We start from the raw sequence: 12,427 nt of genomic DNA, 5'->3' as shown, positions 1-12,427 counted from the left end.
CTTACCTTTTGCATTATTACAGTCCACTATATATACATTCATATAAATTTATATGCAGTGTTACCGCAATACCAATTATTCTCCTTTCCTTTTTTATTCTTTAATAATAATTTCTGGTCGTTTTGAGTTTGAATTATTGTAGGCTTCTATTTCTTCTGATCTTAAGTTCAATATGGCCTTTACTTTTATATATATATATATATATATATATATATATATATATATATATATATATATATATATATATATATATATATATATATATATATATATATATATATATATATATATATATTTATATCGGCGCGTACAAACAGCTCCTCTCATTTGATCTGCCATCAGCGGTCCAATTACCCTGGACGTATTTTGGCAGAAACTTTCTCAAAATGCCTTTGAAACCAACTTGAGACTTATTTTTAATAATATTTTCATAATTATTTTCGAAACCTATTTTTAATTCCTAAAAACATCTAATAATAACATTACACTACTAACTACCGATTTTCATGTATGTATTGGAATAAATTAATTTAAAATTAGTTTCTTCAAAATTAATGTTCCAACGTTGAAGCAAAGTTTCGCGTCCAAGAGAAATCTGACTTGTCTACCCGTGAAAACATCTGATGCCGCTTATGTTTCTACGTTCTCTGGAGCACTCGCACCCCGGTCGGGGTTTTTTATAATGGGTGAGATAGGGAATGATCATACTGGATAATTATATAAACTGTGATACGTCATAACCAAATCCATAAACACCATAATCTCTAAGGTGCTCGTAGTAGTTTAATTTCTATAATAATTTATGCCTAATAACCATAATCCATAAACACCATAATTTCTAAGGTGCTCGTAGTAGTTTAATGTCTATAATAATTTATGCCTAATAACCATAATCCATAAACAAGTTGTTTTTTTACATTAGCTTTTATTTTGTAGTAGAGACGTGAAATATTGAGTCTAAATCTATGTCCGATAACCAAGAAAAGTGTTTGTTTTTTAGATAATTCAGAATTGAAAAAAGTATACTCACAAATACATGTACTACCAAACATAGTAATTAATTGCTCAGCAAACCTTTTTAATTCCTTGTAGTTTTCAGAAGACAAACTTCCATAGAAATCCACCAAGTTGGTTTTTTCCTTAAATCTATTTTAAGTGTGGTATCACTTTGCAAATCAATCACCTTGATTTGCATATCACTTGGTACATTACTGATACCCACTGCCAAGGGGTTTTCGAAAATATCCATCTTACGTGAGATCTTTGTGAAATGAGGAACCCGGTTTCCAAACTCAGATTGAAGTTAAATTGATGCACTTTTCATTCTAGTATTTTACCAAACAAAATTTATACAAACAGCTTCTTCTTCTTCTTCTTCTTCTACTGCTTTCTTGCAATTTTGAAAATGAACGATTTGAATATATCCTTGAGGTGATGAATATATTTCAAAAATAGATCTTGACTGATCCAACTGGATGGAGAGATTCCCCCTGCTGAGTTTGCTGGAACACCAGTTAGCATATGAGACTGAAGAATTCGTCCTTGAAATTATAAATTAAGGTGGTAAATACAGACTGCTTTCAGAAACAGCCCCCCCTCTGAGGATGTTGCCTTGCACAATGTCATCTGACCCCTCTCCCTAAACACTTTAGGAGGAACATGAACTGTGGTCTTTGACATTGCTCCAGTTTTGAGGGATTGTCTTGTTGTTTGCTATAGCAAAGTAGTTGATGCAGTCAAAGTCAAATTCACTGGCAATTATAGTTACAATTAGTTAGGGTCGCAGTCGCAATCAGTCGCATTCATAAGTATTTGTACTTACAAGTAGTCACAGATTCAAACAATTAAAAGCAGTCACAGTTTCAAAAAGTCACAATAGCAGTAGTACTAATTGCATAAGTAGTAGTTGTAGCAGCCCTCAAAGGTTAAATGTATTGGTTTCAGCTGTTTTTCAGATATTGCTCATATGCCCTTTTGACATCCTGCATCCATAGAGTTCCTATTGATTTTTTTCAATATACTTGACAATATCCCTTGATAGTTTCGCCTTAATGTCCTTAGCCATCACATATATATTGCAGACAGACCATTTCAACATTCATATTTAGTTGTAAATCCCCCTCAAGAGATCCCCAAGTTTCAACCAAGTTTCGAAAACGGATACCTTTATCCGTTCCTAAGATGCCGTAATATGCCCTTATGATAAACTTAGACGGACATAAGAGTCTTTTTATTTAGTTCAACATCCCCAATAATATGCTCTAAAAGCTCCAACATACCCCCTTTTTTCCTGGGATATTGCATATTCACTCTTTTGATAATCTGGATATTTATTATACCTTTTGATTTAGTTTTACTCCCCCTCTAGTTTCCCTGAAAGTGGAAACTTCATACCTATTCTGTTCCTGAGATTGTATTTATGTTCCTTTGACAACCTAGATGTACTTAAACCCTTTTGATAAAAAAATAACTCTTGATTTTGTAGATGGGTTTCACCTGGTACATGCTGGGAATGTGTTTACCATATTTTCCCGTCCCACTATACACCAGTTGACACCCATCTGCAAGATCAAGCGTTGTTTTTTCTTCTGAATGTTTCGCCACAAGATGACCACCTAACATGACCAGATAATTTGGCTTTCATTTGGTACCTCAAGCACTAAATTTAAATGAACTAATAAAGAATAAACAAAGAAAATCTAAAGACAAAGTATTTTTGGGGGGTATTTCCCAAACTTTGAGAAAGGTTTGCTCAAAAACAAAATTGTAACATATCAAAACAATTGGTCTGAACTGGATAGTTGAAAATCAAACTAACTGTGCTATATGAGGCTTACAGATTTTTTCGAGAATGCTATATGACAGAATGCTAGATGGCACTCCCTTTTACTTCATTCGGTACTGTTATGGTGAATGGGTTGCCGACCCATGACCTAAAAGAAAACAGAAAAATTCTTTCAGTTTCCTATGGTTTTACTGGCCGAGGGAATGGCATGCTGGACTTATAACCCTATGTCTTTGAGATGTAGGTTCGAACCCTTGCATCACTAATACTTGAAGTGGGAGGAGTCAATGGCATTACTCTGCAATCTCAGGTGGTGTGTGAGTCTGGGAAGCTTGTGGTTAAGCAAATTCCTACAAAACATTTAAATTTAAACAGCCCTGTGAGGTAAAAAAAAAAAAAAAAAAAAAAAAAACCTGGTATCGCTGTAAGTACAAGTGAAGTAAAATAAGGGTTTGGAACAAACAATAGGAAATTTGATAGGGAACTTACTCAACTCCCGCCTTAAACTGTTCCTTAACTTCTTTGTTGAATTTTTTCCAGCGAAGCTTTTCTTCATACAACTGTCTTTTGTACTCAAATTTGACATCTTCTGATTCTCTAGAAAATAAAAATAGTCAGCAAAATATTTCATTTCAAGACATCTTCCAGCTTGATAAAATATAAAAATTAAAATTTTTCGTTTCTTCAGCGTCTCTCTATAAAATGAAATGAGATAGCGATAACGATAAAAATATTTTCAGGCTTTTAGACCACATGGTAAAATTCTACTTTAGCTACTTATGGCTGTCTTGGAAAGGTGTTAGGTTAGGAAAATAAAACTTTCAGGGATGGGTGTACAGGCTAAGACATGTTTCGAAAAGGTATTTTGAAGTACCTACCTCCAGTCCTTCTCCCTCTAGAGGGTCCTGAAATTTTCCTACATGACAGGTCTATACATATTGAAATTTTGACAAAACAACATTTTACCTTAATTTTCAGTTATCCGGTTCTTTTTCTCCGACTTCAGTTCTGAAAATGCAATTCCTGTTATTTGAGTAGAATTTTAAGCCATATTGATGTCCTTTTTTTTCAAAATTTAGGAAATGTATTTGCATATCTTTAAAACCTTATAAATTGGGATTGAGCAAAGTTGTGAAGCTGAAAACAATTCTGTTGTACTTCATTTAAGCCGAAGATCTATTTTGCAAGGTTGCACTTTTATCTATGCAATACATGAATGGCTCCGTTTGTGCAGAAGAGAATTACTAATCCTTCTCAAGGGTCACTTATCTTACCAGCAAATCCAAGTAGGACAAAACCCGTTAGGCACAGCACCCAATCTCGATGCATGTAGGGGGTTGAATTAAACCAATGAAGTTAGACGAATTTAAATAAATGAATTACAATTTCAATTAGAGAATATCAATAAATGAAATTAAACCAGCATTTGGAAGTGAGTTTCACTCTAAGTTAAATATAAATAATAATAATATGCGTTTGTAACCACAGAAATGCAGTTACTGTCTACCAATATTTGGGAATGTCGCATAGAACGTAAAGTAAATGGGGCAAAGGTTGCAGTATAATTGACCCATATGAACTATCAAACAGTTCGTGGTAACGAACTGTAAGGAAGGAGCGACCCGGCTCAATGGTAACCGAAACTCTAGAAAACGGTATTTTGATACAAATAGATACATCAAAAGAATTAGATTTGAATGCTGATTTCAAATATATAAGTTTCATCAAGTTTAGTCCTACCCATCAAAAGTTGTGCGCCCGAGAAAATTTGGCTGATTTTCGAAAAAAGGGGGAAAGACCCCCTAAAAGTTATAGAACCTTAATGAAAATCACACCATCATATTCAGCGTATCAGAGAATTCTACTGTAGAGGTTTCAAGCTCCTATCTACAAAAATGTGGAATTTCGCATTTTTTGCCAGAATAAAGATCACGGATGCGTGTTTATTATTTTTTTTTCCAGGGGTGATCGTATCGACCCAGTGGTCCTAGAATATCGTGGGAGGGCTCTTTGGAATGGCAATTAAAAGTTCTAGTGCATATTTAAAATGCCCAAAAAATGGAGGGCAACTAGGCCCCCTCCCACGCTAATTCTTTCCCCAAAGTACCCGATCGAAATTTTGAGAGAGCCATTTTGTTCAGCATGTTCGAAAATATGATAAGTATGTCTTTTAGGATAACTTAATACCCCGAAATTTCCGGGGGGAGGGCTGAAAGTTATGAACTCTATCCAATATTAACATATAGTATTGGTTATTGGGAAGTATACAGACGTTTTCAGGGGGGATTTTTTCTGGTAGTGGGGGGGGGGAGTTGGTCGGGGGTTATGTGGGAGGATCTTTCCATGAAGGAAGTTTTCATGAGGGAGGGGACATTGCTATGAAGAAGACGCCGGACTTCCCAGCATTATTTAAAAAAAGATCAGAAATTAAATATAAAAAACAAGTTTTTCAGCTGCAACAGCAGCAACATCAAAACTTTAAACGAACATAAAATATTACACATATGATTGGGTTCACCCATTAGTCAATACCTCGCTCTTTAAGCCAAAGAATTTTTTAGTACTTTCATAAGAGTTATTTATTCTAATTAACGGCCTTTGTCATTAAGCGGTCACTTTTGAAGAATTGGAACCATATTCGTACTTTAGCTTAAAGAGCAAGGCATTGACTAGGGGGCGAACCCCCAAATATACGTATTAAAAATATATAAATATAGAAGGTCGTTCCGTAAGTTAATTCGTAAGTTACGTATATTTATTACAACTAAAAACGTTCGTAAATAAAATTAAACAAGTTTCGAGAAAGCCATTTAACCAAATAAAAGTAAATTAATATGCAAATTTTGTTTTAATTATTCATGTACGGTGAGCCAAGATCAAAGCTGCATTTATTCAAAAATGTTCAAAAATTAAATAAAAAAACAAGTTTTTTTAACTGAAAGTAAGGAACGACGTTAAAACTCAAAACAAACAGAAATTATTCCTTATTTGAATTGGAGTGTCCCCGCCTGTCCGCCTCGAGCGTTTAGCTAAAAGATGAATTTATAACAACTATATTTTTTTAATCAATAAAAAAATTGCTAGTAAATCGCGAGGCTAGAAGGCGGGGACAGCCCCGGTCATAAAACGAACAAAAAAGTTTCTGTTCGTTTTAAGTTTTAACGTCGTTCCCTACTTTCGGTTAAAAAAACTGGTTTTTTTTATATTTAATTTGCAACCAAAGTGTTATACAGATATGGACCATTACTGCATATGATTTAAAATCTGTGAAAGACAATATTATTACTAATACTATGGTACCATTATCATTATCACAATATGCTATATAATGTATATGATTATATATAGAAGATTCAATGAATCATTTACTCACTGTGAAAAGTTTGCTAACTCCGGCGATTTTTAGCAAGAAATACACCCATTGCCATCTAGGATTCACTCAAAAGTTACTATTTCAACAAAAGCGAATGAGACTTAAGAGTAGGTGAACGAAAAAACTTTGAAAATAAATTATTTAAAAGTGATGCTTGACAGGGACTTAGACACGTAACCTCATAATTAAGATAAAATTAAATAATTACCCTCATAGTCAGTGGTGCCAGGGGGGAAGGGGTCATCCATCCCTCCTATATTTTGAAAAAAAGCACTTTGTTACCCCCCACAAAAAAAAATTAATCGTAAATTACGAGGATCACGAGATGCTAGAGCATATTAAAATTTGAATGGGGTTAATCGAGGTGGGGGACTTTTGGACTTGGAGGATGTGATGATGTCTATGGTTTCAGTCGTGTGTAGAAACTCCTTATGTTAGATGGCAAAAAATAAAACTTCTAATAAGACCAAATTTCGAACCATAGGGAATATGAAAATCCAAAAGTTTGAGGAACCAAAAGGTTCCTCAAAAAGGAACCTTCTTTTTTAACAAATTTTCTAGCAGCCTAAGAAATCTTTCAAAATATAACCTAAATTTTGAATCGGTCAGGATCACTGAATTCATTTCCCTTTTCGTTGCCCAATCGTCAATACACTGCTCGTTTTAAATTTTAAAGTAGCATCAGTTGTAAATAAAATAATTTCCAGATTTTTGATTTGTTAGTTTTCACTCAAAGTTTTTAGTTCACTTGCATTTTCTTTATTTTTCTAGTCGGTTTCCCCTAATTTCTTTTCTTTTAACGGGAACTAGACGCAGCTCCACCTCGCCTGGCGTCAATAATTTCACCAGCAAAGGTCTTTTATAAGGTGCGGTTATGTGTCACGAATTTGAATTGGTAGAGCTAATATTTGTCCCACAGTAGACCAAAGAGATAGAAGCCTCCAAGCGATTCTACGTCAAATATTTTTTACCATTGACCATCAATTTTTCTGCTGGCCTCCAGGTCAACATTTTCAATTTTTGAGCGGCCGTGCTTTAATAACGGACTTCGAGATACATTAGTGGTCTTCATAGCTTACACAATGGCCCAGCCACACGAGCCGTCGTCTCTTTACAGTTTCTGAGACTGGATGTGGTTTCTTACAGCACTGACGGGTCTCATTGTTGGATATTCGTTCATGGAGTTGGACGTGTGGAATCTGATGGAGGCAATCGTGATCAAAGACACCTAAATTTATACTATTTTTAGCCTTGAAGACCCACGTTTCACACCGGAGAGTGCTTACAACAAGAGTGTTCTTCATTCCGCTTCCTATTCCCAGTGGTTAATGAGAAATTCGAGAAACGATTTGTGGACTTGAGTCATATTGGTCTTCAAAGTTACATAACTAAATAATTATCTCCAGGAAAGTTCTCAAAATTTTTTTTCTCTTTTTGAGAATTCGTACTCAACGCTTCACTATCAATTTTGAATCATTTCATATTTTGCACGTTTGTTTCAAAATGGGACGCATCACAGCGCCACAAACGGACGTGGATAGCGGAATGAACTATTGCTTAATTTCCTAATAGCGTACCAAAGCACAGCAAAGGTAAATAAAATTGTCATTGCGCACGCGCGAAGTAGGAGCCAAGGAGAAATGCATGACACATGATGTGTCCCAAAACTATTTAATTTAGAAGATAGGAACACGCGTTACTTAACAGATACTTTTGTGGTGATCAATCGTAAATGAAAGTAATTTCCAGATTTTCAACTTTTAGTTTTCGCTCAAGTTTTTAATTCATTGGTCTTTTCTTTGTTTTGTTTTCATTTTCCACACAGATATTGGAAGTTTCCACCAGTTCTCTTCATTCACCTTCCCTTTTTCGGCGCTCCATGAGAGATTGGAAAGGGGCTTGAGGGACTTACGAGTTATAATGGTGTTCTATGTTATGTTAATAAATAATTATAGCCAGTAGAGTTATCCATTTTTTCTCTTTTGATGATTCCTCCTCTCTTTTTGATGATTCCTCCTCAATGCTTCTTTATCAATAACCAAACATTTCGAACAGGGGTGATACCTTGGAGTCAGAGGTTTGTAAAAGAAAAAAACACATATTGAAAATTTAGGGAATTATAGAAAAATCGTTGGAGTCCCGACGATTCTGGAGAATGGGGGTTCAGGGATCCAAAGTCACCTTTTCTAATGAGAAAACGTGGACCCCAGTCTGAAACATCTGCCATTTCGAAACACCAAACTGCCGTTCCTTCGCAACTTTTAATAATTGATTTTTCGTATTCAAAATAAATTAGAATATACACAATATACATAGTTCAGCACTGGACCACTAGACTACGGTGTATATGGTAATGTCAATGCGATAAACAGCAGCTAGCGCGATCCCATTCTTCTGAGGAGTTTTCCCTCCTTGTGCCACAAATTTTTCTATAGTATGACAACGGAGGCACACAGCTCGCTCAGATTACCTCGAAGGTAGAAACACATAGGCGAATTGAAACAGCTTTGTTGAGTCTTGCTCATTCATATAGAGCCATCTCTTTGGGGTAGTGTCTTTAAGGATTTGCGCGTTAAGTGTCTAATTGTTTAAGTCCATTGACAGTCATTAAGAAAACTCCTTTCTCTAAAAGAAAAAGTCAAATTACAGCCAGAATAAAATGTATTAATCATTGTTTGGGGAAAGTGAGAGGAAAGATTTTTTGAGTGCTGACCATTCAAAAAGAGCCATCTCTTTGGGGAAGTGTCTTTAATGATGTGCGCGATAAGCGTTTAATTGTTAAAGTTCAGTGACAGTCAGTAAGAAGACTTCTTTGCTTAAAGCGAAAGTCAAATTAAAGCCAGAATAAAAGGAAATCATAATTGTTTGGGGAAAGGGAGAAGGAAAGATTTTTTGAGTGCTGACCATTCATATAGAGCCATCTCTTTGGGGGAGTGTCTTTAAGGATGTGCGTGTTAAGTGTCTAATTGTTTAATTCCAGTGACATTCATTAAGAAAACTCCTTTCGCTTTAAGCAAAAGTCAAATTACAGCCAGAATAAAATTAAATCATAATTGTTTGGGTATCGGGAGAGGAAAGATTTTTTGAGTGCTGACCATTCATATAGAGCCATCTCCTTGGGGAAGTGTCTTTAATCATACGCGCGCGAAGATTCTAATCCTTAAATTTCAGTGACAGTCATTAAGAAGACTCCTTTGCTTAAAGCGAATATCAAATTAAAGCCAGAATAAAAGGAAAATATAGTTAAGTGGGGGGGGGGGGGAATTGTTTTTTCAGTGCTGCCCATTCACACAGAGCCATCTCCTTGGACAGTGTCTTTAATTATACTGGTGTTAATCGTTTAATCCCTAAAGTTTAGTGAGTGATTAAGGAAACTACTTTCACTTTAAGCAAAAATCCAATTGAAACAAGAATAAAAGGAGAACATAATTAATTTGGGGAGGAGGAGGAAAGGTTTTACTATGTATAAACAATACTCTATTCGGCGAATGTCTGTTAAACAAAAGTGCCATGGGTGTATTTAGTCAAAACTGTTGAGGAGGGTTTGAGAAAAGCTTTCCGAGGAGGGAGATTAAACACCTTAAGAGAAGTAGAATAAGGAGATTTTGTTGTATTCTTACAATGAAATAATAAATGGTATAAAATACCAGGCTAGTTTAACAAGGGCATTAATAGTTCTTTTAACGACACTGATTTATATCTACGACGTTGAACAGATGACGTTGAAGTATTGAAAATAAAACTGTTTCGTTTCTCAACTAAGACCCGTTAGGCCAAAATGGTACGGAGCTGAATTGTTAAAGTTTCCAGTCTTCCACTACCCTACTATACACAAAGCATGAAAAACAGATAAATAACTGAGCTAAATTTTCCTATGGAGCATTTTATTACGTGGAAAGCCTTAAAAAATTTCACCGATGAAGAATAAATACCTTTGAAGAATATGACGAAGAATTTACAGACGAAAATTATTTATATATACAAACAGATGGCCTTAAATTATTGCATATAAACAGAGGGCGTTAAATTATTGCATATAAAAATGTTACGGTCTTAGCTGAGACTCGTGAGACCGCAGTTTTCCAGTTTAGCTAGTGAAAGGGCATTTCAACACTCTTTAGATAGGATTCTCCTCCCCCTATACACATCCATGCTTCTAGCATTTTCAACAACCGGGTAACGCCTGCACAAACAGAAGAGGGAGGGAGGAGAGATGCAATGGTCCTAAGAAACACTCGGATATTCGGGATATAAAAAAACCGTTGATCCACACATAAGGTTTGGATTGCAATGCACATTTAATAATTAACAATTTTCATTATTTTAATAATTTTTTAAACAGTAAAATAGTTCGAATAACAACATTAATCAATTTTGGTTAACTTCTACAAAACATTCTCACCATTTCGAATAATGTCTATATCAATCCAAGGGAAGTTATTCAAACTTCTACCAGATATGAAAAAGCCGAAATCAATATCTCAAGATGAAACAATGCAGATAAGGCGGAACCCTTTTATTCACCACTTTTCAATTCTGTGGTAAGTTGAATTAATTAAACCTACAATTAACGCATTAAAAATAAACTTCAAAATTTCCATCAAATTAAGAAAGCATTTACATTTTCATTCCTAAGAATATTGCTATAGTTGTCAACTGTGAAAACGAAAGCAAAGAATGTATATTTCTAGGACGATATACAACCAGAACCGGCAAACAAGAGGAAGGAAAATCCTCCTCCGGGCAAGGGGAGAGCTCAATCCTTCTCCCTTGAAATTCTTCGAAAGGACTCCATAATTAGAAAAATTGAAAATCATGGCTTAATATACAATTTTGCCAATGTCTTGACCCCCTCTCACTCCGTCCCTAAGGGTTGGCCTTGTTACGAACGCGTTGGTAATCTGTATGAGTCATGATTTTTGGCTTTGGTGTGCCTCACCAAAGATTTTTTGGCTATGGTGTGCCTCATGGACATATTTTGGTACAGGGAAAAAACATCATACAATCCTATCAGTCGATCAAAGATTATTAACCAGCAAGGCCATAACCAGGGGGAGAGTTAGGGGGTTTGAACCCCCCTCCCAAAAAAAAACAACAAATGTTTGTCTGACTTTTAAAAACGTAACAAAATGCATGTAAACGAACTGTTGATGTATTTTTAAAGTTTTTCTTAAACCCCCTCCCCTCTGAACAAAAATCCTGGACATGGCCCTGTTACCCAGCCAAAAAAAAGATGATCTGGTTTAAAAATTAATTTTCTTGCTAAGAGCCAACTTTCTAACATCACGGCTAGGAAAGGAGCAAAAGACAAGCTTCAATTATTTTTTAGCTCTAATTATTACACTTAAGGCGGCAAAGGCGAAATTATTCTTCAGCTTTAGTCTCAAACCCAGAAAATGCAGTGATGATTTCAACGAAAAAGTTCAAAATAAGTCCCATCCCTTTTATAATAGCAATAATTTGACAACCACGAACGGTGTACCTCATGAATATATTTCCGTACAATAAAAATGCGGAACACGGGAATATTTCTGCATCAGCTCATTCAAGATTATTATCCAGCGTAAAAAAAAGATCAATCTGTTTTGGCTTAGAAATTAATTTTCTGGCTAAAGGCCAACTTTTTAAAAATCACCACAAGGAAAGGAGCAAAAGGCAAGCTCTAATTTTACTTAGCTCCAAAACTATTACACTTTAGCTGTAATAGTGTAAAATTATTGCTCCGCCTCAGTCCGAAACTCAGAAGAAGAAATGATTATCTCGATTCAAAAATTGAAAGTAAGTCCTATTCACTCTATAACAATAAGAATTTGACGAGCAGAGAGTATTAGTCACATATTTTGCTTGCCACGTTCTATGGATATAAATTAAACAGGAAATAGACCAAGTTAACAGAAATAGCTAGAAATAATAGATGGCAACACTCTTAGATTCGTTGGAAAATACCCTTTTTGGATTCTAAATTTTACTATTTACTATTGTAAGAAAATAATTTGGCGACAGACCCAAAGAACAGATACACATCTTAAGACTTGTTGAATTTAATGTAAATGCAATTTGAAACGCAATTTTTTTTTGAGGAGGGCTTAGTTGCTGCTGAATATGATTATAGTTATTATAATTTTGTTGGGTGTTGTTTGGAGGTTCGTTGGTTTTGGGGTCCGGTAAGTTGACCTCTAATTTTTTTTTTTTTTTTTTTTTTTTTTTTTTTTCTGTTTCTTTTATTCTGTTTTTTTTTTTTTGTTTTTTTTTCTTTTTTTTGTTTCTTT

The 12,427-nt window shown here is 35.0% G+C and overlaps 1 protein-coding gene across 1 annotated transcript in view; it reads right to left on the bottom strand.

The window, feature by feature from the left end:
* Positions 1 to 923: 923 nt before the first annotated feature.
* LOC148941277 (uncharacterized) overlaps positions 924 to 12,427 on the bottom strand; it is a 48,695-nt gene continuing 37,191 nt past the window's right edge. Inside the window, exons 5-6 of the mRNA XM_089104296.1 lie at positions 3,275 to 3,382; positions 924 to 1,541 (exon numbers count right to left, since the gene is read on the bottom strand). Of these exons, the coding sequence (XP_088960422.1) occupies positions 1,334 to 1,541; positions 3,275 to 3,382 (316 nt within the window). The 3' untranslated portion in view covers positions 924 to 1,333. The remainder of the gene's footprint in view (positions 1,542 to 3,274; positions 3,383 to 12,427) is intronic.

The sequence above is a fragment of the Artemia sp. Qi Xiang Cuo genome, chromosome 18 (assembly GCF_049724085.1).
Source record: "Artemia sp. Qi Xiang Cuo chromosome 18, ASM4972408v1, whole genome shotgun sequence".
NCBI classification, from domain to species: domain Eukaryota; kingdom Metazoa; phylum Arthropoda; class Branchiopoda; order Anostraca; family Artemiidae; genus Artemia; species Artemia sp. Qi Xiang Cuo.
This window is presented reverse-complemented; position numbering and strand designations above follow the sequence as displayed.